At 57.7% G+C, this 12,350-nt stretch overlaps 2 protein-coding genes and 1 non-coding gene across 5 annotated transcripts; 2 read left to right on the plus strand and 1 right to left on the minus strand.

Moving 5' to 3' along the window:
* The first annotated feature begins 735 nt into the window (after nucleotides 1-735).
* LOC118522328 (small nucleolar RNA SNORA61) lies at nucleotides 736-883 on the plus strand. Its single transcript, XR_004910570.1, has one exon. It is a non-coding gene; the product is annotated as a small nucleolar RNA SNORA61 (small nucleolar RNA).
* Nucleotides 884-1,513: 630 nt separating this feature from the next.
* Nucleotides 1,514-6,597, plus strand: NAGS (N-acetylglutamate synthase). Of its 3 annotated transcripts, XM_036071283.2 has the most exons (7): nucleotides 1,514-1,953; nucleotides 2,514-2,788; nucleotides 2,902-3,115; nucleotides 3,386-3,566; nucleotides 3,903-4,074; nucleotides 4,173-4,355; nucleotides 4,990-6,597. In XM_036071283.2, the coding sequence occupies exons 1-7, from the start codon at nucleotides 1,528-1,530 to the stop codon at nucleotides 5,141-5,143; spliced, it is 1,605 nt and encodes a 534-aa protein (XP_035927176.2). In that variant the 5' UTR covers nucleotides 1,514-1,527; the 3' UTR covers nucleotides 5,144-6,597. The 3 variants fall into 3 exon arrangements, with proteins under 3 accessions (XP_035927176.2, XP_077921930.1, XP_077921931.1); XM_078065804.1 differs by having other exon boundaries at nucleotides 2,902-3,566; XM_078065805.1 differs by lacking the exon at nucleotides 4,173-4,355 and having other exon boundaries at nucleotides 2,902-3,566.
* On the minus strand, nucleotides 6,571-10,061 carry TMEM101 (transmembrane protein 101). Its single transcript, XM_036071288.2, has 4 exons — nucleotides 9,867-10,061; nucleotides 9,384-9,564; nucleotides 8,375-8,521; nucleotides 6,571-7,593 (listed from the first exon to the last, which is right to left on the minus strand). The coding sequence occupies exons 1-4, from the start codon at nucleotides 10,001-10,003 to the stop codon at nucleotides 7,285-7,287; spliced, it is 774 nt and encodes a 257-aa protein (XP_035927181.1). The 5' UTR covers nucleotides 10,004-10,061; the 3' UTR covers nucleotides 6,571-7,284.
* Between the last annotated feature and the right edge of the window lie 2,289 nt (nucleotides 10,062-12,350).

Consider the following 12,350-nt stretch of genomic DNA (forward strand, 5'->3'; position numbering starts at 1 on the left):
GGGAGCACAGAACTGCAGAGAAGGAAGAAGAGAGCAGTGGTGAGAACTTAGGATGCCTAGCATCTGGCCGTGACACTACCAGCTGTGTGACCTTGGCCAAGTCACTGCTCCTCCACACTTGCTTTTCTCCTCTACAACGACAGAGGGTGGGGCTCCAGCACGGTGTACGGGAGCGCAGGATGTGTACAACGGATAGTGTACAGGGTGCTTTCTGGCAGCGGGTGGATACAGTATCAAGTCACAGTGAATCACATCCCGGGAAAGTTTTCAGGTCCTTTTCAAATCTTGTTTAAGAGCATGCGTCTGAAGCAGAACTGCTTTGCTTCAAAGAACAGCCCCACTGTTAATGAGCCGAATGACCTTGGCCCTCACATAGTTCTGTGCCTTGATTTCCTCATCTATAAAGTGGGCAGAATAATAATACCCATCCTGGCATCATTGTGAGGATGAAATGAGTTACTACATGTGAAGTGCTTTGCACAGGGCCTGGCATTCCACAGGTCAGGAGAAAGCCTCCCAGGCTGCCAGGGTGCTTCTGACACTGCGTACTTGGTAGGCTTCTGTGTTACCAAGAGAGCAGGCAACACTAGCCAGCTGGAACTTAATAACATTTTGTTTTGGCTTTATTCTTAAGGCTTTCTTCTGTTGGTAGCAAGTGATACTGGTTTTCTAGTTAAAATCTTGATAGGGATAAATTTTAAATTTAAGAACCTTAATACTAATAAGGGGTGATTTACCCTCCGGTTCCCTTTCCCATTGGTTCTGAACTCTGGTCTTGGTGGAAGGGGGCATACGATTGGGAAAAGGAGGAAAAGGAACACCGAAGCTGGCCTCACGGTGCTTATAGTCTGGCATATAGCTTATGGCCTAGTTTCAAACAAGGTAATAAAATAAAAGTAAAATAAAATAAAATAAATAATAAGGGGTGATTTGAGACTATGACAAAATTCTTCAAAGTGGTACCCAGTGTCTGGAGCTTGGCTAACCCTGGTAACCTCATGATTCCAATTTTCTTGGAGCTCAGATCATAGGATAGAGGCATTCCCCGCCCTCCAGCAGAGTTGGCACACCTCCACCCTCCTTCCACTCCTCCCCACCTCTCCTAGCAGTCTCCTCCCTCAGTCCCACGGTAATCGCCACTTACTCTCCCCTCTTGCCCTCCTCACACTCCCGTTTAATCATCCAGAACCCCGCAGACCGCCAAAGCCACCCTGAGTCCCCTGAGCCCTTCCTGGAACCGGCCTTGGCAGCAGATGAAAGACACCCCGCCACCCCTTATCTCTGCCTCGTGACCCGCGCTAGTGGGTTCCGTCCCCCCCCAGGGGCGGGGGATACTGGTGGCCCCGCCCTCCGACCCATGGCCTGACCCTCCTCAAATGCACCCAGAGACGACTCTGCGCCCCCAGTCCGCGCCCCGCCGCGGCTATCCCAGCCCCGTCTTGCAGCAGGTTAAGAGCCCCCCAGAGCCGGGAGCTGCGGACAGAAGCGCACTCGTGGGGGGGGGGGGGGGCAGCCGGTCTGGTTGTCATGGCGACGGCGCGGTTGGCCTGGGCCCTACGGGCCACCCCTGCGGGAGGAAGGCTGCGCGGTCCCCGAGGCACTGGGGGCGCCCGGAGACTGAGCGGCAGCGCGCGACGGCGGGCGGCCGGGGGCGCCAGCCCGGGGCGCCGGCTCAGCACCGCCTGGGCGCCGGCCCAGGACGCACGAGAACGGACCGAGGGCGCCGAGGACGACACCCACTCGCCTGCCGCGGAGGAGCCGGAGTGGACACCGCCCCCCGCGCCCCCGGCCCCTCCCGACCCCCCCGGGCCCCCGGCCGGCCGCTCGCTGGTGCAGCGGGACATCCAGGCCTTTCTGAACCAGTGCGGAGCCAGCCCCGGGGAGGCGCGCCACTGGCTCACGCAGTTCCAGACCTGCTACCACTCCGCCGACAAGCCCTTCGCGGTCATCGAGGTGAGCGGAGTGCGGCGCCGGCCATGTCACAGCGAGGGGATGGATGGGGGTTGTACGGCGACGGGTCGCCAGGCATGGCGGGACCGGCTGCGGACTCTGCACAGCAGAAGCGGGAAGGCGTGCGACGGTGCCCGGCGGAGTGCCCGGGACTGGGTGAAGCTGCGCGCTGCTCCAATAGTCTCACGCCCAGCCCAGGCGAGGAGACTGGGGACCCTAATCCACTAAGTGTGATGCGCTGGAGAAGTACCCCCACCCCCACCATGGGCGCAGTCGGGTTCAGATGGCAAGTGGGGAACCTGGACAGGAGCCGCCTGGGTCACCCCTCCCCCCAAGAAGTCAGAGAGTCCAAGGTCGCAGGGAGGCACAGAGGGAGGAACACTAATGTGAGATAAGGGGATGGCAAGACCCAACGGGGCAAAGGGCGGAGCAGGTGGGCGCCCGTAGCCAGAAATGGCGTCTGACTGCTCCTGGGCACAGTAGGGGCACCGACAGGGCCGCGGGGACCAGGCTGCAGGAGTCAGGGCCAGCGTTGGCCCTCCTGAACGTGCCCTCTCCCGCAGGTGGACGAGGAGGTACTCAAGTGCAGTCGGGCCGTATCCAGCCTGGCCTTCGCCCTGGCATTCCTGCAGCGCATGGACATGAAGCCGCTGGTAGTCCTCGGGCTGCCCGCGCCCACCGCGCCCTCTGGCTGCCTTTCCTTCTGGGAGGCCAAGGCACAGCTTGCCCAGAACTGCAAGGTGCTGGTGGATGAGCTGCGGCACAACGCCGCCGCTGCCGTGCCCTTTTTTGGCGGCGGCTCGGTGCTGGGCGCCGCGGAGCCAGCCCCTCATGCCAGGTTAGTGCGGGCCCCGCCTGGCCCGGCGTGCTTGGACCCCGCTCCGCCGCGCGCCCTGCCCGAGCCAGGCAGGCCTGGAGGGGGCCCTCTTGAGCACCACGTCTGGCCCACAGCTACGGCGGGATCGTCTCGGTGGAGACCGACCTGCTGCAGTGGTGCCTGGAGTCCGGCAGCATCCCCATCCTGTGCCCCATCGGGGAGACGACCGCGCGCCGCTCCGTGCTCCTCGACTCGCTGGAGGTGACCGCGGCTCTAGCCAAGGCGCTACAGCCCACCAAAATCATCTTCCTCAATAACAGAGGAGGCCTGCACGACAGCAGTCAAAAGGTGTGTCCCCTCCTTACGGGCTCCACTCCCGCGACTCCGGGCCTGGATGAGCCCCTCTCGTGCTCCCTGCTCGCCTCCCAGACAGGCCCCAGAGTCATTCTCAAGCTGGGTGGGTCGGGAGCGGCATGGTGCCCAGATCCGAACTCTCCCTGGCCGAGGGCTCCGGGAGGAAGTGAGGGTAAAGGGGTCGGTGAGGAAGGGTCCGTGGGGCAGGGGCGCAGTTCGTGGCCGGCTGCAGGCCAGAGGCTCACCCCTTGCGCCTGGACGCAGGTCCTGAGTAACGTGAATCTGCCCGCCGATCTGGACCTGGTGACCAACGCCGAGTGGGTGAGCGCCAAGGAGCGGCAGCAGGTGCGGCTCATCGTGGACGTGCTCAGCCGCCTGCCGCACCACTCCTCGGCCGCCATCACCGCCGCCAGCACGCTGCTCACCGAGCTCTTCAGCCACAAGGGTGAGGGCCGCGCCTGGGGGCGGGGGCGGAGACCAGGCGAGACCGGGTGTCGGGGGAGGGAGGCGGGTCTAGGGGAAGTAGGTGGGTCTCCGGACGATGGATGGAAGCTGAGGGACAAACTGCCAGGGGAAAGCATCTCCCTGTGTGAAAATCATGTACATATCAATGCCGACCACAGAAATCACTTCATTGTGGAGATCTTCCAAAGAGGGTCACTGCCTCCCCCCCCCCCCGCCCTGTCGTATCTGGACCCCCCACCAGGCAGGGCAAATGCAGGAGCGGATGGGACCTGGCTCTGGGGCCAAACTAACCCCTCCTCCTCCATGCCACCCCCAGGGTCCGGGACCCTGTTCAAGAACGCCGATCGGATGCTGCGGGTGCGCAGCCTGGACAGCCTGGACCAGGGCCGCCTGGTGAACCTGGTCAACGCCAGCTTCGGCAAGAAGCTGCGGGACGACTACTTGGCCTCGCTGCGCCCGCGGCTGCACTCTGTCTACGTCTCTGAGGGGTGAGTCTGCGGGCCCCAGAGGGCAGGGACCGAGGGACAGAGCTGGGCAGGTTGGGGCCAAGGAGAGGTCCCAGCCTGCCTCTCCCCTGCTGCGCCAGGTACAACGCGGCTGCAATTCTGACCACGGAGCCCGTACTGGGGGGCACCCCTTATCTAGACAAGTTTGTGGTGAGCTCCAGCCGCCAGGGCCAAGGCTCGGGCCAGATGCTGTGGGAGTGCCTGCGGCGGGACCTGCAGACGCTTTTCTGGCGCTCCCGGGTCACCAACCCCATCAATCCCTGGTAGGTCCCGCCCCCACCCCAGCCCCGGCTCTCCAAAGCCACGCCCCCGGAAGGACCGGCTTCCCCCAAGGAAAGGGCCCCACTCAGTGTGGCCCCACATTCCCCAGGGAGCAGACCACCCACGGAGTCTGAGATTTCCCCAGAAGCAGAGCACACTTAAAGACGCTCTGCCCCAGGGCAATGGATTCCTTGAAGACGCTCCCCAACTCTCCCAGAGTCCTCAGAAATCCTGACCCTCCAGGCTCTATTCCAGGCCCAGTTGCCAAGCGCTGACCCCAGGCCCACTGCATCTCCAGCGAAACATTCTCTCCTTTCTCTTTCCTTCTGCAACTATCCCCTCACCCAGCTCTGTGGGGACCAAGAGGTGAACAAGAACCCCTCCCCTGGAGGCACAGAGAGCAAAGGACATCCTCAGTCTAACCTTCCTAGCTTTGGGACTCTGGCAGGTCAACTAACTTCTCTGAGCCTTAGCTGCTTCTCTGGGAAAAGAGCAAGCCACCACCAGACTCCTGGCTGCTGCTGTAAGGATGAAACCAGTAATATCAGGGTGTCTAGCATGTAGTAGGTCCTCAAAATAACCAGTGAGTAGTGAGCACCGGCCTTGCCCTAAAAGCCTTCCCCTTCCCCCCACCAGGTACTTCAAACACAGTGATGGCAGCTTCTCTAACAAGCAGTGGATCTTCTTCTGGTTTGGCCTGGCCGATATCCGGGACTCTTATGAGCTGGTCAACCATGCCAAGGGGCTGCCAGACTCCTTCTGCAAACCAGCTTCTGACCCAGGCAGCTGACCCTCACCGCCCACCCTGCAGGCCCTGGGACAACCAGGGTGAACCAAAAGCCGTGCCTGCTGGAGGTGATCCCAGGCAGCCACAGGCTGGACCAGGCTTGATGGCTAAGTGATCTGCAGAGGAGGAAGCAGCTCCTACTCTACTCTGCCCAGAGGGGGGTGCCCAAGTGGGGACAAGCACAGGAAGAAGGGTGTGACCAAGACACCCCTCCCCCACCCTCACCACTGGCTCCAAAGCTATAACCCGGGGCCTTCAATTTTCAGTCTAGAGATATGGGAGGTGAGGGTGAGGGGCTTGCCTTCCAGGGCTCTACTCAGGGATAACCTTAAAGGTGGACCAATTTCTATGGCCTCTGTTTTGAGGCTCCCTTGCCCAAAATATCACCCCCATTTGCTTGATATTCCACCACTTATTTTAATTCCTTTGGGTCTTACAACTTTTCAGGAGGCCTTGATTAAAACACAAATACTTGTCTGAGAGTCAGCTCACACTTGAAAGGAATGAGCAGTGACCTTCTGGGAGCAAGATCTTGAGGGTTGGAGAACCAGGGGGCTCCCAGAGGGAAGAGAAGAGCTAAATGAGATGGAGTGCCCCCAAGATGAATGCTGTCACTGCCTCCCTCACCTGGGTGTCAGCAGCCCCCAGAGGGGCTCCCCTCCATCCCACAGACCAGACCAACAGCAGCTCCAGCTCTCTTTCCAAGCAAGGCCCAGGCTTGGATGTTTTCCCCTCGGTCCCGCTGGAGGCTGTCTCCATTTGTGGGAACAGAACACCTCAGCCGGCGGGAGTCCAAAGCCAGAGGTTTCATTCTGCATTTTTGACCCCCCACAATGTGCCAGGCCCCCATACTGGTTGCTGAGCTACTTTCAATCAGGAGGCGCATGGACAAGTACGGAGAGGACCATCGTGGCACAGCGGGGCCACGACAGAACCAAACCCCAGGAGCAGCCTCTGACTTCCCTCAGGAGAGGGGTGACAGAGTGCACCGCTGTGTGTGGGCATTAGACAGGCCCAACCTGGAATCCAGCTGTGGCTACATTTGCTCTGTGCCTTGAGGTAAGCTGCTCGCCTTCTCTGAGCTTCCATTTCCTCATCTGTAAGATGTAGAATCCTCACAGTGGACACTTAATGTTAGTCCCCCCCACCCTCTAGCTGCCCTCACCAAAGGTTTCTTCAAAAGAAACCAGGAGGATAAAAGGGGAGGAAAAGACAAGCTATGACACAGGGACTGAGGGGATGGATCAAAGGCAGACTACAGGGAGGATCCTGACTAGACAGCCAAAGGCCTGTGGGAACTCTCAGAACAGGGCAGAGATCACGGGAGGACCAAAGTGGGGCTTAACCAGATGTGGTCTTTCAAGAAACCCAAGATCAATCCCAGCCAATGGCAACATGCCCTGTGGGGAGAACATAGAAGCAAAGCCAAATGTCTATATAAAATGTTTATTTTTGGAGGACTGTGTGGTCTGGTGTTTGGGAGGGCACTCACCCCAACGAGGCCAACCATAGAGCCGGAAACAGAAGGCAGGAGACGGGACGTTGGCCGCTGCCTACCCTACCCCTGCACACCCGACTGGGGCCTGCTCTGCTTTCAAGGTGGGGCGACAGCTAGTGCTGCTTCTGCCCCCGGGGATACCCTGAGAACTCACGTGACTTCTGCAGTGCCCGGCCTCTCGGCTCCTCCTGGCCCAATCCCCGCGTCAACACACATACTCACTCTCAGTCTCCAAAAAACACTATAGAGCCTAGCTGCACTTGCCAGGCTCAAAAAGGAATTTTTCACATTTGCTCACTTCCGGTTCCTGGTCTTCCTTTCTCTGTCTCCCACTCTCAGTACCCCCACCCGAGCCCTGCCTTACTCCCTTCTCTGAGACAGGAGACCCAGGGAGCAGTTGGCCTCAGGTCTCCTACTAACGAACAGGAAAAACCCCTGTAAGGCATCATCCTCAGGGCTCCCACCCCACAAGGGCCGAGCCCAGGCACCGGGGAAGAGACCTGCCTCTTACCAACACATATACACACACAGCAAAGAACCAAACCAACAGAGCAGAAAGCATAAAAAAACAACTGGGCCAGCAAGGAGGAAGGCAGGGTGGCCCTCGGTGGCTCCCTGCGCCCATCTCGGCCTCTTGCCGTGCCACTCAGCCATCAGTGGCCAGGATGACGGCGGCCCCGAAGATGCCCACACTCTCTCCAAGGAGCTTCATCTGGTTCCAGAACTCAACGCGCCGTGTGTCGTGCCAGTAGGCAACATTGCCATCAATGAGCAGCATGACTGGGGGCAGCAGTATGGCCAGGATCTGGGCAGCCAGGGTCACGTAGTAGCCTGACAGGAAGGCCAGGGCCAGGACGCCATACAGCACGAAGAACAGCTGGATCATGAGCTCCCCTCCCGGGAGATGGTTCAGATAGGCCAGCCGGTCCTCCTTGCTGTGCTGTAGTGAGTAGGCCTAAAGACACACCATCCTCTAAGTCTCTCTGGCGGGCTGAGGAGCCTGTCTGGGGACAGCTGCCCCTGAGATGGCACCTGCAAGTCCGCCTCTGCAAGGTGGGCTTCTGACTCCCGGCTCAGAGTTGGGGCTCTCGGAGAGGAGGGCCTGCATCTTCCCCCCCCCCCCAGACTAGGGAGCTCATGGGGTTAGGGCCTGGCTCTCCTCACCTTCGGGGCTCAGGAGAGCGGAAGTGTGTCTCCACTGCCAGACTGGGGCTCTCACCTCTGAATACAGAGCTCTGCACATGGGATATGGTGCCCAGTAACTAAGATGAAGCCAAGTGACCTGGAGCCTGTCCAGGTCCCCGTCCACACTGGCTCGGCCTAGGTCCTCCCCTAGGGAGTACCGTAACTTGTTACCCTAGGCAACCCCCACCGACTCTAAGCCATAGAGCCCCATCTGGGGTCTGAACCCCACCAAACCTCTCCTTTGCCCCCTCTCTCAGTCCTCTGGGGGCTGGAGCCATGAGAGGACCAGTCCACCTTGTTCTCCTGACTCTCAGGCTGGGGACTGAATGGTCCATCCAACCTCTTCTCTCCCTGGTGGCCATAATGCTGGAAGAAGGGACTCTCAGCCAGGTCTCAGGCACTTGAAGGGCCTCTGAGGCCCAAAAGCTGGCTGGGGCAGTTCCCAGGAGGCAGACCATCAGGAACTACATGCAAGGCCTTATTCTGCCCACCTCCCTGGGTTCTACTTCACTCCCAGGCAAGCACTTCCAGCCAACGGCCCCCCAACCTACCACGCAGATGAGGTAGATGCCCAGGAACACCTGGCCGGTGGACTGGAGGGAGCGGCTGCGGGGTTTCCGGCGGTAGAGCTCCCCAGCGCCGCTGGCCAGCACCAGAAAGCCGCCGATGATTGCAACTGTGCGCGAGTACATACGGACCTGGACCGGGGTGAGGGGACCCCAGTCAGGAACTGCAGCCACCACGTTTCTCCTGGCTGTCCAGAGCACAGAAGTGCCCATCGCTATACATCCCATTCCATCTGATGAACCCTCTTACCATTTCCAAGTGTGGTGGGCAGGTGCAGCAGAGATAGATAACTCTTTTTATCAGAAGTGGAAACTGAGGCCCAGAGGGGTTACTAAAAATGTCCAAGGTCCTACAGAAAGTGGCAGAACCCAGACACCAAGAGTTGCCCGCTCTGCACCTCCAGGAGTACAGACTCAAATCCCAATGTTCTTTCTGCTATATGGTATAGTCTGTCCCATGAAAAAACCATTGATCCCACTGTCCGGTAGCTGTTCACACATCTGCCTCCCCGACTGGACTGACAGTCCCTGCCTTTGCCCAGGATTATCTACAAGCTTGCAGCACCTGGCACGGGTTCTGACACTTTCAGGTTTACATGCTGCGCTCAATTAATTAAATTTCATAAGATCAGATGGTTGGAACCAGTACTCTCCAAGGTCCCTTTAGCCCTATAGTCTGACATTACTCAACTAATGGTTTAAAGGGTTCTGGTCTCACCTGCAATGCTAACTGTGGTGTGCCCTTGGGAAAGTCTGTTTCTCATCTTTGGACCTCAGTTTTCACACTCTGAAAGGCGGTCTTGTGTGGTCTCTAAGGTCCTTTCATCCTTGCAGTCTGTAATAATCTCCACAAGCCTGGGGCTTCTGCCTTCCCAGGCTTCACACTATGCACCTGGCTAGCACCATGCATTTCCCAGCTGCCGCGGGGCACAGGGCACTGGCCTCGGGCTCCCCATCCCCCTAGCGAAGTCCCGCCTTGGGCCGAGGTGCTCACCTTCAGCCAGTCCCCGTAGTGGACGTAGCCCCCGATGTAGGCGGCGTAGGTGCTAATGGCCAGCTGAAGGGCGGCCCCCAACGCGAACCAGCGCCGCTTCACTCCAAAAGACATGAAGCTGGCGCACAGCACGGCCGCCCCCAAGTCGAAGTACAAGTAGGGCACTGGGATGTCGGGCTTCCTGCGAGCCGGATAGGGGAAGAAGCAACGAGGACAGAATGAAGCGGGAGAAGGCCCTCGCGATCCCTTGAGTTCCCACAAGCTCCACTGCTCCCCTGAACCGGAGGCCCTCCTCACGGCCAGGACCCCTGCACTACGCTCGACGCCCACCTTGCCCCAGACCAGAGCCCCTAACAAGCCCGAGGTCCTAACTCTTCCCCAGCCCAAGGGTCCCAACTTCTTCCCCACCTCACCGCACCCCCGTTCTTGGGACGGGCCGTACCGCCCCCCCACCGCGCTCGGCGGCCGCGTGGGCCCGCTCACCGGCGCGCCTCGGCCCTCTCAGCGTACAGCATGAGCTGGCTGAAGCAGCCCCAGAAGGGGCAGCGTGTGAGCAACACCGAACCCAGCTGCATGATCAGCTGCAGCATCCACCGTCGCGAACCCATCTTCGACGCCATCTTGGGGAAGGGCAGTCCGCTGCGGCGTCACCCCCGACAGGGAGGCCGGCGCCGGGATGGGACACGCAACTTCCGGGTGTCGCGAAGCGGCGGGGGTGGGGGGCGGGGGCATCATTTTTCCCTTCCGACGAGAAACAGTGCTCTCGCTCTCAAGTTCTGGGCTGAAGGGTGTGTTCCAGCTGCGGAGTTCAGCCTTTCCCTCTGCTCAGGGACTTAAGGATCCCTCCTCGTGGCTCCAAAATTGAAAACTAGACTAGAGGAAGAAACAGTGGGTTCAGGTTATCAGAACCGTGGGCGAACTAGTCTTTGCTGCTAAACCTGGGCTCCAGTTCTAACTCCAACCCTAACGGACTTTGGGCCTGCACTTTCTAAGACCCATCTGTAAAACGGAGAGGACGTGTACCTCACAGCGTTGTTAAGAGGTTTAAATGTGGCGGTGTTGGTACCAGCTCATAGTAGGGGATAGATAAATAGTGTAAACACACACACACACACAATCTCTCTACTTCTGTTTAATTTCAGAGTAAGGTGTTCTCTTGGCTAAGTCACTTGTAGAGAAGTTTGGCCTGGGTCTGTCTTCCCTCTGTCCCTTGAGAGAAGAGCAAGATCTGATGTGGACACACGGGCCATCTCAAATCAGTCTTATCCTCTCCAGCTCCAATGCTCCGGCTAACTACCATCTTTGCTGGTTTAACTACAGCAGGCTTCAAACTGGCCTCCCCAGCTTCTGCTTTGGCCTCCTTGTTAACTCTTAGCTCCCCTATTTTATGTTTCCCTAACATCAGGTACCCTTCCTTTGAATCCCTCAGCACAATGGTAATTATATATTTTAGATTCTTCGTTAACAACCAGATTAACCCTAGACTGGGAGCTTCATGAGGGCAAGGACAGTGTCTGATTTGTTTACTATTATATCCTCGCAGCATAGTGTACTGGTTGCATTCAGGAAATACATGCTAAATAGAGAAATGAGGGGCGTCTGGGTGGCTCAGTCATTACGTGTCTGCCTTCGGCTCAGGTCACGATCCCAGGGTCCTGGGATCGAGCCCCGCATCGGGCTCCCTGCTCAGTGGGAAGCCTGCTTCTCCCTCTCCCACTCCCCCTGCTTGTGTTCCCTCGCTTGCTGTCTCTCTCTCTCTCTCTGTGTCAAATAAATAAAATCTTTAAAAAATAAATAGAGAAATGAACAAAAGATGTTGCTACTAGGTCTCTTTCAGAGTAGGTATTCTGTCATTATTTGTTCAATAAGTGGGTAAAAGTTCTGGGCACTCCAGGATTGCCACTATCTTCCTGCAGCCCCCTACCACCCGGCAACACAAATTCATCTTCCAATATTGAAGTTAAGACTCTACAAGCATTCCCACCAGGCTATTTAATTCAGATCTGTTTGCTTCCCGTTCCCTGGGGTGGGGAGAGGAGCCTCAAGTGAATGAAAAATTCCCACTCAGCCAGTAAAAGCTACACAAAACACCTCTCACATCTTATTTTTCATAGTCACTGGGATAAAGCCTGGGCATAACAGAAACGTGAGAGAGAGAAAGATATATCCATACAAAATCTAGGAAATGGGATTGTGTACATACATGCTGGGGTGAGGGTACAGGAAAGGAATGTCCAGACGAAGGGAATGAGAAAAAACCTGGATTAAAGGCCATTCTGTCTACCTCCCCCACACACCAGTCACAACCACATAAGGTAAGTTTTCCACAGGCACATAGTACAGAATCAAATTTTCAATTGGCTTTATTTTGCCATCTCTTCAACCGATTCTCAATTCAAATGTGACAAGAATGCACAGCCCTCAGGAAGGAGCTAAGGTGTTGAGGAGGACCGGAACCGGGACGGTGTACGCCCATAAAATAGTTGCAGGAGCCTGGCTGGGTTGTGCCCACAGGAGCAATACCCCTACCCCATCCCACCATCCTCATGACTTTAGCAACAGCAGCAGCCAGGGACATGTGTGGGGAGGGACAGGAGACTGGGATTCATGAAGCTTCCCTTGGTACCCATCCCACCGTAATTCCCTCTGGTCTTCAGTCTCTGCCTTCTACTGCCCTAGTCCCCAGAAGGTTGTTGAGAAATACTAAGGGCCAAATCCCTTTCGAGGGTTGGGAAAGATGCTGGCATTGTGCTAGGTCAGAGAATAGGTGAGTGGGAGGGTCAGAGGCCCTGCCAGAGGAACACAGCCATTTGTCCCCCACCCCACCCCACCCCCACTCTTCCCACTCCTGCCCGGGGTGACAACTCAGCTGGAAAGACTTCTGAAGAACAGCCCTTCTTGTCGTCTACATCTCTACCTGCCGTCCACATCTCTATCTGCTCTCCCTCCCCAGCTCCTCTGGAGCCC

This window comes from Halichoerus grypus, chromosome 2, assembly GCF_964656455.1.
Source record: "Halichoerus grypus chromosome 2, mHalGry1.hap1.1, whole genome shotgun sequence".
Classification (NCBI taxonomy): Eukaryota; Metazoa; Chordata; class Mammalia; order Carnivora; family Phocidae; genus Halichoerus; species Halichoerus grypus.

Coding starts and splice junctions, on each gene's coding strand:
- NAGS (XM_078065804.1), top strand. CDS start 1,528: ATGGCGACGGCGCGGTTGGCCTGGGCCCTACGGGCCACCCCTGCGGGA. Junction 2,789..2,901: donor GAGCCAGCCCCTCATGCCAG/GTTAGTGCGGGC, acceptor TCTGGCCCACAG/CTACGGCGGGATCGTCTCGG. Junction 3,567..3,902: donor CGAGCTCTTCAGCCACAAGG/GTGAGGGCCGCG, acceptor TGCCACCCCCAG/GGTCCGGGACCCTGTTCAAG.
- TMEM101 (XM_036071288.2), bottom strand. CDS start 10,003: ATGGCGTCGAAGATGGGTTCGCGACGGTGGATGCTGCAGCTGATCATG. Junction 9,565..9,866: donor GAGAGGGCCGAGGCGCGCCG/GTGAGCGGGCCC, acceptor TCCGGCTCGCAG/GAAGCCCGACATCCCAGTGC. Junction 8,522..9,383: donor ACTACGGGGACTGGCTGAAG/GTGAGCACCTCG, acceptor ACCCCGGTCCAG/GTCCGTATGTACTCGCGCAC.